The following is a 12,149-nucleotide window of genomic DNA, read 5'->3' as shown; positions in this document are numbered from 1 at the left end:
TTTGCAGCACAAAAACCAAAAGCAGTTCGAATAATGACTACAGGACCAATTTAATAAGAACATGATTTATGACATTGATGCATGATTTTGAGGTTATATGTGTCTGCAGATTTTTTTACAAGTTGCCATATTGGTAAACAAAATACAGAATGTACTGTATGTTTCCACAGCCTACTGTACTTTTAATAATCTAAAAAGGACCTATAGCAAGATGTAAATCTTCTGTAACACACATTTTATAGGTTCTTCTCACCTAATATTGTATTACTTTTAGTTATATAAAATAATTTGTTCTCATCTTCCACCATTTTTTTTCACTTTTCATATATTTTCTGGGCTTTCTGGTGGAGCAGACGTTTAACAGTGGGTGGCAGCAATACACCAATGTGGTATATCTACTTCTTTGTAAATGAAACTGCAATATCTGCAATATCTGGGATTTATATTATATTTCTCTTGTGCACAAATTCAAAATGAACATACAACAGTTTGAGTGAAGAGCTAATTAACAAGCTGTGGAAATGGACATGGACTTTGGATTGGATGATGATGTCTCCTTGTCAGGAGGGCGTATATAGCCTCCTCGTACCTCCTCTCCTCTTCATTGGCTGTGGGTCCTCTGGGTGCTCCTGCTGTCACAGAAGTTTAGCGTCAGAGTGTTCTGGCCGGTAGGGACGCACTCACCTTGACAATGATCAACTTGGAAATGAAGAGAGCTAAATCCAGACAGTCAGGATGACAGACATGTCGACTCTTAGGGATTCAGTCTTTTTCTTTCTTTCTTGCTTTTCTTCTCTCCATCCCTTTTTATATTCACATGTCATTTCTCTCTGGCTTCCCTTTTTGTTTTACCCATCTTCCTCCTTCCATCCATTTTTTCGGTCTTCCTTCCTACCTTGTTTCATGCCTTCCTATTTTACCCTCCCTTACTGTCTCTATTGTGTGTCCCTTGATTTTTTCTTTATCTTTTTCTTTCCTCTTCTCTTCCTGGCTGTGATCACTCTCCTTCCCTCTTCTGTTCTTCAACTTGTGCCTCCCTCTAACAATTCACTCCTCTTCCCTTCGTCCCCCCCCCCCATTTCCTCCATCTCTACTCTACTCTACACATTTTCTTGGAGAGGATTATTATGTTCAGCAGACTGTATGGTGTTTATATGTTCACATACTCTAATCTGAGTTTGTGTGCAGACCTGCACCCCCGACCAGCTAAGTGCTTTGTAGAAAAAAAAAAGAAATCACGCCACAGTGAGTTATTTCTGGCTGGGTTAATCTTATTTCTCTGGGCACTTTGATAATGGAGAGGACTTGAATAATGAATGGGGTGTATAATACTGTTCTTCAGGCCTGCTGAATGAATTAAGCAAGTACCTATAAGTGAGTTTCTGTGAGTGTCTCTAATATAGTGCCCTGTGCCTCCTCCTCCTTTGTCCCTTTCAATCCCGTGCTCTTATTTTGTATTTTTGGAATTGGAACAGAAATATACACTTCAACAGTGAAGAAAAGACAGGAGTAAAACGCTGAAATATAGATCACATAATTGTCTCTCTCATTCCTTATCATGGCTAGAAGAAGTCTCTCTCTCTGTGTGCTCACATCTTGTCGTGTGTGTGTGTGCGCACATCTCAACAGTCTGCATAATGCATGGTGTGTTAGTTAGCAGACAGCTTGACCTCACACACAGACCATGAGACTCCGTCACAGAAGTTCACTGGTCTCTCTGCAGATGCTGATGCTCACTGCAATTCCAGATTAATGACCTTGTGTGAAGAGTGTTGCTATTTCATTTAACTCATAAATCATTGATGGTTAATTGGATAAAAATGCCAAAATAAAGGCTAAAAAAAATGATAAAAAAAGGCCAAATTTTTGCATCAAATTAACTTAGTAGGAGCTCAGAATGCAGAGAGAGGGAAAGTCACAAACTTATTATAATTATGGAAAATACTCTATAAGCGATTCAATTTTAGTTGTGGCACTATTTTCATTATTCCATTTTCATACCGTTATATGTTGCTTATGTATTCAGTTAATTGATTTAGGTTGTGAAATCACACAGGCCCATCCTAAGCATATTCCAGTGATGTCTTAAACAGTCCAAATATTCCATTTACAATAATAATAACAGATTAAAGCAGGAAACCCTCAGAATTGACTAATTATTTCACCAATATGGGACACCTTCAATCTGCCCCTATTTGCTTGTTTCGTCCTATATGCTGGTGGAAGAACTATTCAGATCATAGTAATACCAAAATAAATATATATATTAAAAAAAGTCCTGCATTCAAACCTATACGTATTCAGTATTATCAGCAAAATTTGCACTAAAAAGTATAAAAGTACAGACATTGCAGGCAAAATGACCTCTCAGAGTTATATTATATCATACCATTGGATAATCATTGCTGATGCATTAAGTGTGAGGCGAGCAGCAGCAAGGTGGAGCTGATTTTATAGACTGTTTTTAAGATGTTAAACTGCAAAGTGACAGCAGAAATATGAAGTAGCATCAAATTAAAATACCTATCTATAATTACATAAGCATTTCTGTTCTAAGTGTATAGAAGGTAAAAAGGGAACAGGAGCTACAGATGGACAGCACCTCCTGCTATAGAAGACATCCATCACCCTGGCCTCAAGTTTCCAGAGAGTAACACTATCTCACCATGTGTGTGTGTGTGCTTGTGCTGCACACACACAGGTATATGCGTGTATAGACTTCAGCAGTAGTTTGGGTCCCCAGCTGGTTTTGTCTTCTGATGATAATAGGAGGTGACTAATAGAGAGCACAGAGGTAGCTGTCTCCCTTCTGCTTTGGTCACATTCTCATTTGTTGCTACTGGCATTGGATGAATTATTGAGTTTTGGGTGTCTCGGCTCTGTCTTTGCATTCCCTCACTCTGCTCCCAAGAATGACAGCCACCCTGCATGTGTATGTGTGTGTTAAAGGGAGTGTGTATGTGCATACAATCCTTCAGCAATTAAACACAGCTTTCATCCTCATTCTGTCAAAAAAGGTCTTCCCTGCATGAAAACCCTCTCAAGCAAACACACTGTCTCCATCTCTCTCTGTCACACTCTCCTCTCTTTCTCTCAAGCTCTCTCTTTTTCTTTTTCTTTGTCTATCTCTCTCTTTATAATCCCCCTCTCTGTGTCTCAAACACCAGTCTTAACTCAGCTCTTTAATTCTGCTTGTTCATATAGTTGTTGTTAAATCAACTTGCAATAAGGGTTTGATTTAAAACGAGTTTTCATACATTTGTCTGTGCAATATCGTTGATGCAATATACACCTAAAGTGCAACTTCCCTTGTTTACATTTATTTATTTATTACATCTACTCTACCTGTTTTACAAGTGCAATTACCTCTGTTTTTTATTTTTATATTTTATACTTCTAGTATAACACTTCTGTTTATATTTATTTATTACATCTACTTTACCTGTTTTATTTGCTTTATAACTGTGTGTGTGTTTTATACCTGTTTTATCTGCCTCGTTTAGTCAAGTATTTGTTTTAAAGCACTGACCAGAAGTGGCAACATGTGAATCTCGTTGTATTTACTACAATGACAATAAAGCTTTCTATTCATATTAATGTACAAATTGGAGCCAACACACCTCCATTTTTATTGCAAGAGAAAAATGCAATATACCTTTGAGCTGCTTGCTGAATAATTCACGTGCCCTCAGTCAGTCGCCACATGCTGCTATAAGGCTCACAAGCCTTCAGCTCAACTTACCGCACAGAGAGGCGCGTTATGATATCAATACGGGTATTACAAAGATCAATTATTCACACGCAGACGCTCCTTGTTTTAACCTTTACATTTACGTCAGAAAACACACCAAGATGTGAGGCGTTGAAGGCCTATAATCACTCTCATTCTTAGAGGGTTTGATTACTTTTTTTAATAATGAGGAAAAATGTGTCCAAATAAATATGTGACACAGTTAAGAAAGAGGTATATTAATGATGACAACGATTAACATTTGCATTTGATCCTGCCTTTTTTCTTTTTTCTTTTTTTAAAACATATTCAACACCATAAATTAATCAACTCTCAGCATCAAAGAGAATATTAATATACGAGCCACAAACGTTTCCGCGTAATTGCGCAGTATATTGATCCTCTGGCTGAAACAGTCTCACTGGGAAAAATCTACACAACCCGTAGGTCATGTTGGATTCTGGTGCAAGATCTTTATTATAAGGCCTGTTTTTTTATTATTATTTTTTTATTATTAAAAATGTTTGGTTAATATTAAGAGAAAGTGGCCATTGTTGTGACCGGATACGAATAGAAAAAATCTGGGATTATGCTCAATATGAATAAAGAGATTGACTAAAATACATGAAATTAAATACAATGCAGAGTACTACTTAATTTTAACCTCAATAATAATACTTGTAATAATAATAGTAATAATAATAATAATGATAATAATAGCATCCTCCTTTTAAGTAAAAAAAAAAAAAAATAGTACAAATAAAATAATAAAAAAGCATAATAAAGGGTAAAAATACTTACTTAGTCAAACGAGTTTTATTGACTAAAATACATGAAATCCATTAAATACAATCCAGAGTATTACTTAATTTGAACCCCAATAATACTACTTATAATTATAATAATAATAAAAATAATAGCATTGCTGGTCTATGTTACATTATAATGATATATAATTATATAGATAATAAAACAGAGCCTAGTGAAAGTATGCCCCTATCCTCTTTTTAAGTAAAAAAAAATAGTACAAATGAAATAAGCATAATAAAGTGGAAAAATACTTACTTAGTCAAACGAGTAAAAAAACAAATCTACTTAAATGTCCCTCTTGTCTTCGGTCAACCTGTTGTTGTGTGTCCAGCTCGTCTCTCCCTAGAGTTCCCAGTCAGACTTCTTCTACTCCCAACTCCTCCACATTACTGCGTTTTATACCAATATATAATTAATATTGCATCGTCATTACTTAATAATTTCAAACCCCCGTGCGCGACATAACCCGGTGACACGAGGGCATCTATAATTAAAAGAGCACTAATCAGAGGAGGAGGGAAGAGGAGAAAAGAGAAGAGGAGAGCTGAGGAGAGGAGAGGAGTGGAGAGGAGAGGAGAGGAGAGGAGAGGATAGAGGAGAGGAGAAAAGAGGAGAGAAGAGAAGAGAAGAGGAGAAAAGAGAGGAGAGCTGAGGAGAGGAGAGCTGGGGAGAAGAGAGGAGAGAGGAGAGAGGATAGATGAGAGGAGGAGAGGAAAGGAGTGGAGTGGAGAGGAGAGGAGAGGAGAGAAGAGGAGAAAAGAGGAGAGCTGAGGAGAGGAGAAGAGAGGAGAGGAGAGAGGAAACAGGAGAGGAGAGAGGATAGAGGAGAGGAGGAGAGGAGAGGAGAGGAGAAGAGTGGAGTGGAGTGGAGAGGAGAGAGGATAGAAGAGAGGAGAGGAGAGAAATGAAGAGGAGAGGAGAGGAGAGGAGAGGAGAGAAGAGAGGAGGAGGAGAGGAGAAGAGAAGAGGAGAGCTGAGGAGAGGAAAGGAGTGGAGAGGAGAGAGGATAGAGAGGAGAGGAGAGGAGAAGAGAGGAGAGAAATGGAGAGGAGAGAAGAGAAGAGGAGGAGGAGAGAAGAGAAGAGGAGAAGAGGAGAAGAGAAGAGAAGAGAAGAGAAGAGAAGAGAAGAGAAGAGAAGAGAAGAGAAGAGAAGAGAAGAGAAGAGAAGAGAAGAGAAGAGAAGAGGTTCCATTAGCAGCGTGTTCTTCGCTCCTCGGTGTGAACATTACTTTGAAAATGGAGGCCCTTTTATTTTTCCGTGGCGCTTATATCATGTACGACAATACATATTTAATCCCAGCAGAGGTTTGGGGAGTCATAAATAAAACAGTTCCTATAAAACAAACAAAGATTGTATCGCCTGCTGGTGCGGCTCAGCATGTTTGGATAGGAAAGTTAGACAGATCTTTAAAAAAAATGTTTTTTTAAAGTCCATTAAACAATTTATAGGCCTTTAGGATTAAAATAATACGACATAATAAAGCACAAAAAATAAAATCGTTACCTCAGATTTTTTTAAATTTTATTTTTTTTAGAAAATAACCAATAATTTATTAAGTTTAAACTTCACACATTTTTTTTCAAGTGAAAATCAAAAGTGAGGAAAAATAAATACTTAAATTATGTGATACTGTATATATTTATATATCTGGGCTACATATTAAATATATAGCTCAACCTGTAATGCTCCAAAAACATGTTCACATCAAAATACTAAAATATAGCAGCAGCCAACATTTCCTGTGTCCATGTGTCATTTCCATTTCTAAATAATTCAAGAATAAACAGACTCAGTGTGTCATACGTTGTGAAATTACATGACTGTAATTATTCATATTTGTGCGTAAAAGACCATCAAACAGTTCACGAAGAGAGTAGATTCGTTTGCACAAAATAAAATAGTGTTTTTTAAAAAGGTGACTTTTTGAACCTCCTCATCTTGAACTATAGTCTGAATTTCATAGATTTAAAAAAAACAAACGAGTGAGAACACAGTTCAAGATTATGATGATGTGTTTTGCTCCTGTGAGGCAGTGATGTGGAGGATAAACTCAACCAACATTACAAAAAAAATCCATTATCATCATCTTTTAAAATCTCCATACAGCATCAGTTTAACACCAAATAAACTCCATTTCATGTTTTAAAAAAAAAAAAAAGTGAGTTAATATCCCTGAATGTGACTTTAACTGTCAGGGTGGATTTTGCAGAAAGTTCATATTTAGTGTGTGCAATTATACATGAACGACAACATCAAAAACCACCCTCCTATAATAACAATCATTTATGATGAGTCCATTATTGATAACAAAAATCGAAAAAAAGTGCACCAAAGAGTGAGTGACACAAGTCTTTTTTTGGTGATATAATCCAAAGAGGTGAAGAAGAGCTTGTTGACAATAAATCCCTGTTAAGTTAGGCTACTATTATTAATCACTCGATCAAAAATTGAGTATTTTACTCATGATGTGTGTGTGAAACACTCAGTGCACCGCAGAGTATTTCATTCGTTTCTGTTTTTGCCTCTGGTTGCAGAACCAGAGGCAAAAACAAGTTCATATTTAGTGTGTGCAATTATACAAACATCAAAAAACCACCCTCCTATAATAACAATAATTTATGAGTCCATTATTAATAACAAAAATCGAAGAAAAAAAAGGTGCACCAAAGAGTGAGTCTTTTTTGGAGATATCATCCAAAAGATGAGAGGTGAAGAAGAGCTTGTTGATAATAAATCCCTGTTAGTTAGGCTACTAGTATTAATCACTCGATCAAAAAGTAGTAGGCTATTTTATTCATGATGTGTGTGTGAAATATACTCAGTGCACCGCAGAGTATTTCATTCGTTTCTGCTTTTGAAAACATTAACTTATTTTTGCCTCTGGTTGCAGAACCAGAGGCAAAAAGAAGTTCATATTTAGTGTGTGCACGATACATGAACAACAACATCAAAAACCACCCTCCTATAATAACAATCATTTATGATGAGTCCATTATTAATAACAAAATCGAAAAAAAAAAAAAAAAGAAGTGCAACGAAGAGTGAGTCTTTTTTGGAGATATAATCCAAAAATGAGAGGTGAAGAAGAGCTTGTTGATAATAAATCCCTGTTAGTTAGGCTACTAGTATTAATCACTCGATCAAAAAGTAGTAGGCTATTTTATTCATGATGTGTGTGTGAAATATACTCAGTGCACCGCAGAGTATTTCATTCGTTTCTGTTTTTGCCTCTGGTTGCAGAACCAGAGGCATAAAAAAGTTCATATTTAGTGTGTGCAAGATTACATGAACAACAACACCAAAAACCACCCTCCTATAATAACAATCATTTATGATGAGTCCATTATTAATAACAAAATCGAAAAAAAAAAAAAAAAGTGCACCAAAGAGTGAGTGACACAAGTCAGTTTTTTGGAGATATAATCCAGAAGATGAGAGGTTCATAATAAATCCCTGTTAATTAGGCTACTATTATTAATCACTCGATCAAAAATGTAGTAGTAGGCTATTTTATTCATGATGTGTGTGAGGAAACACTCAGTGCACCGCAGAGTATTTCATTCGTTTCTGTTTTTGCCTCTGGTTGCAGAACCAAACTCGAACCACATTCTTTTTCAGGTCCAGTTTCTCAGCAATAGCCGCGATTTTCTCCGAGGATGGCCTCGGCTGGATGGCAAAGTACGCCTCCAAAGAGCGCTTCTCCGGCGCTGCGATGGAGGTGCGCTTCCTTTTCCTCTCGTTGCCGTTGAAAAGATCCGGTTTGCTGCTCTTCTCCCGGTGCGCCGCCTCCGCCTCCTCCAGCCAGGCCTGAAGCACCGGCTTCAGCGCGATCATGTTGTTGTGCGACAAGGTGAGGGACTCGAACCTGCAGATGGTGCTCTGGCTCAAGGATCCCACACCGGGGATCTTGAGGTTAGCCAGCGCACCCCCGACGTCCGCCTGGGTCACTCCCAGTTTGATCCTCCTCTGCTTGAACCTCTCTGCAAACGCTTCCAGCTCTCTGGGATCCGACTCCACGTCGTTTACGCACGCCATGCCTCCATGCACGGACAAGGAGTGAGGGTGGTGCATGCTGGCCATCGCCTGGTGCAGCTGCCCCATGGTCTGCAGGTGCTGGTGGTGCTGGTGGTGCTGGTGGTGCTGGTGGTGAGGCTCCGGAGCACCCATCCCGGTCACAGCCTGCAGGCTGTTGGAGAGGTGATCCAGCAGGAGGTCTCCAGCCTCCAGGGTCTGTCCGAGGTGGTGGTGGTGGTGATGGTGGGAGGAGATGGTGGTGGAGGAGGATGAAGAAGAGGAAGAGGATGCTGAAGTGCAGGGCACACTGCTCATGGTATGGTAAGTGACGTCTGGTTTGAACGGGTGACTCTTGGTGCCGTGAGAGACGATGCTGCTGCTGCTGTCAGCAGCCGCCAGAGCCTCTGCCCGTGCCAGCAGGCTCTCATCAAAGCCTCCTCCGACGAATAGATTGCCCTGCAGCTGCAAGCAAGAGTGCGCATTATATTATAACTGGGAGTCAGTGGGGAATTGTGTCAAGGCAAAAAGCTCTCAGGATACTAAAAAACATTTTTTTTCCAAATGCAAGCAGAGCAGAGGAGGAGAGGAGAGAGAAACCCTCCTCAAAGCGCAGGGTCATAAAAATTAATATGAAAAGCAAGAGCTTGAAAAGACACGTGGATGAGAGAGAGGAGGGGAGGGGATGGAGAGAGAGGGGGGGGGGAGGGGGGGGCAGACAGAGTAGAGAGAGAGAGAGATATGGTGGATAGAACAAAGTCCTGTCAAATCAACTTTACAGACATTTCCAGTGTGATATATTCCCCCTCCTCTCCTCCTCTCCTCCCAGTATAAACTCCACCAGCCATCATCCTCCCCCCCCCCTCCTCCCCCCTGACCTGAACGTACCTGTGGGGGGGGCAGACAGACTCTGCGCATGCCCTCCGAGCCTGCAGAGTGCAGGCCGGGATACTTGGGCTCGTGCAGAGCCGGGTGCATGGAGAAATGCTGCTTGCTGTTCATGTTCATGGTCATCATCTTCCTCCTTCTTCTTTCTGCAACCAAACCTCGCAAGCAGTGTGGCCCCCTGACCATGAAACGCCTGGGAGAGGGAGCAGGACAGCTGCAGAGCTCTCCTCTGCTCTCTGCTCTCCTTCACCAAGACTACTGAGCTGTTAACATCGACAGGCGCCTCCCGGCATCCCTCTTCCTCCCCCCCTCCTCCTCCTCCTCCTCTTTCAGCCTCCCTCCTCCTCCTCCTCCATCCCTCCCACCTGCTCAACTTACAAGTTGAGCAAAATGTTGGCCTCTGTGCGCAAGCGTCAAATAAACCCCTATAATAAAATCACTAATAATATTCTAATAAAATGTATTGATGAGATCGTTATAGTGGCATTTTGGCATGTTTTTCTTCTATAGATAATACTATTGAGCGTGCCAAATCAAACCATGGATTCATCCAATATAGTAGTCCAATGATTTCAGCACCATGGACAGCGCAGCACCGCTGAGGCTTAGTGCAGGTTGCTCCAGCTCCACAGCTCTCCATGGTGCTGATTAATATATATAGATTCAATGACGCGTAAAAACGCGTAAAAGTCTCCAATAATTGATAGAAAGTTTCAGCCTCCCTCCTCCTCCTCCTCCTCCTCCATCCCTCCCACCTGCTCAACTTACAAGTTGAGCAAAATGTTGGCCTCTGTGCGCAAGCGTCAAATAAACCCCTATAATAAAATCACTAATAATATTCTAATAAAATGTATTGATGAGATCTTTATAGTGGCATTTTGGCATGTTTTTTTTTATAGATAATACTATCAAGCGTGACAAATAAACCCACGGATTGATCCATTATAGTGGTCCAATTAAACTCGGAAAAAAAGTTTGGAAATTTGTGTTTGGTCGATTATTTCTCTGTTGTTACAATGCTGATTGGCATTGTATTTTACACGGTTGGAAAGCCTGTTTATTTACCTTCACAATGATGTCCAACTTGTAAGGATCATACATTTTTTAGGATGAGCAGCACAGCTGATTATGTGGCTAACGCCCAAGAACAATTTGCCAAAATGCTCTGCCATAATCAGCTGAGTTTATTTCAGCACCATGGACAGCGCAGCGCCGCTGAGGCTATAGTGCAAATTGCTCCAGGTTGCTCTCCATGGTGCTGAAATAGATTCAATGACGCGTAAAGAACCCTAAAAGTCTCCAATAATTTATAGAAAGTTTTGGTGCTACATGCTTCACATTGTGTCTTAAATGCCTGCCGGTTGCTGACCAGTTGACCCGAGGGCCTTGGCCTGCTCTCCGCTCCATGTGAAGGCCGAAAGAGGAGCCATGGCGGGCGGAGGCAGGCCGATGACACAGCGGGTCCATCCGATCTCTCTGGCCTCCTCTCTGGTTCCCCAGACTCTGAATAATTTAGCTGCACGGTGGCAGGCATCCATTACGAGCGCTGGCATGTTCTTATTCATTACACAGATTAAAAACAGCCGAGGTCTTTTTCTCACCATGCAAACCTGTTGCAGGCTGCAGGAGCCAAACTTTATAGGAGCTGTGTGTAGCCTGCATGGCTATAGTGTAACTAAGTACATTTACTCAAGTACTGGACTGATCAGTACACTGTTAAGAATTTCCCAGTAAAATAATGAAGAACTGGCAGCAGGGTTGCCTTTATGTTACTGTAAAATTAACATTATTATACTGTCGCTGAAATGTACAGCTTTGTACTGTTTAATTAAAAGTACAGAAGTATTATCAGTAAAATGTACTTAGAGATCGAATAGTAAAAGTACTTATTATGCAGAACAGCTCCATTTAAAGAGTTATATCCTTATAGAATATTATATTTGTCTGTTTTCATCACTAACACATACGTGTTAATCTTGTAGTTCTTCAATTTGGAGTCAAATTAGATACTTTATATACTACTGGGTAGATTAGTAGTACAATGCTGCATCATATCACAAAAGCATATGTGTTTTTGTTTATGTAAAAAGTAACTAAAGTAGCTAAGGTGTATTTAAATTGAGTAAAATGTACAATATTTCCCTCTGAGATGCTGTGGAGTAGAAGTATAGAGTAGCAGAAAATGGAAATACTCAAGTAAATTACAAGTACCTCAAAATTGAACTTAAGTACAGTACTTGAGTAAATGTACTTGGTTACATTCCGCCACTGTCCTATTTTTAGAATATATAAATAATGTTCAAATGTAAAAGTGAGAGAAAGCAAATGTAAGTGTCCTAAAAAGGCAACACGTGAGAAGCTGTGAGAGAGCTGTGCGTATGGATCCCATTCCAATAAAGCCCGAAGTCCCTTTTCTCACCCTCACGTTACCCTTCCCCTTTAATAGCTGCTATATGGCTGGAACCATTCATAATTTAGAGGCCACTGTTTACAACTCTCTGTCATCTCTGTGCTGTTTCCGTATTCTGAAGATTGAATATGACATGTTTTATGAAGAGCGTTGTCATATTGTGGCCAAATGTGACAGCGGCTCTTTTCTTTTCACCCCATCTGGCCTGCATAGTAAACTCCACCAGATGACCTTACTGTCACAGCATGCATTCCTTCACCCACTCAGTGGGGACTAGTTTCACTAGGCTACAAACTTC

The 12,149-nt window shown here is 39.9% G+C and overlaps 1 protein-coding gene across 1 annotated transcript; it reads right to left on the bottom strand.

Moving 5' to 3' along the window:
- Nucleotides 1–6,187: 6,187 nt before the first annotated feature.
- Nucleotides 6,188–10,119, bottom strand: pou4f3 (POU class 4 homeobox 3). The gene is made up of 2 exons (XM_074610349.1): nucleotides 9,442–10,119; nucleotides 6,188–9,018 (listed from the first exon to the last, which is right to left on the bottom strand). The coding sequence occupies exons 1-2, from the start codon at nucleotides 9,625–9,627 to the stop codon at nucleotides 8,080–8,082; spliced, it is 1,125 nt and encodes a 374-aa protein (XP_074466450.1). The 5' UTR covers nucleotides 9,628–10,119; the 3' UTR covers nucleotides 6,188–8,079.
- Nucleotides 10,120–12,149: the final 2,030 nt, after the last annotated feature.

This window comes from Sebastes fasciatus, chromosome 16 (genome assembly GCF_043250625.1).
Source record: "Sebastes fasciatus isolate fSebFas1 chromosome 16, fSebFas1.pri, whole genome shotgun sequence".
NCBI classification, from domain to species: domain Eukaryota; kingdom Metazoa; phylum Chordata; class Actinopteri; order Perciformes; family Sebastidae; genus Sebastes; species Sebastes fasciatus.
The sequence above is the reverse complement of the archived record's forward strand: the minus strand, read 5'-3'. Positions and strand labels throughout refer to the sequence as shown.

What these genes read in the sequence shown, in the direction of transcription:
- pou4f3 (XM_074610349.1), bottom strand. Translation starts at nt 9,627, where the DNA reads ATGGTCAGGGGGCCACACTGCTTGCGAGGTTTGGTTGCAGAAAGAAGA. An exon ending in TCTGTCTGCCCCCCCCACAG is followed by an intron (nt 9,019 to 9,441) that starts GTACGTTCAGGT and finishes TCTTGCTTGCAG; the next exon opens with CTGCAGGGCAATCTATTCGT.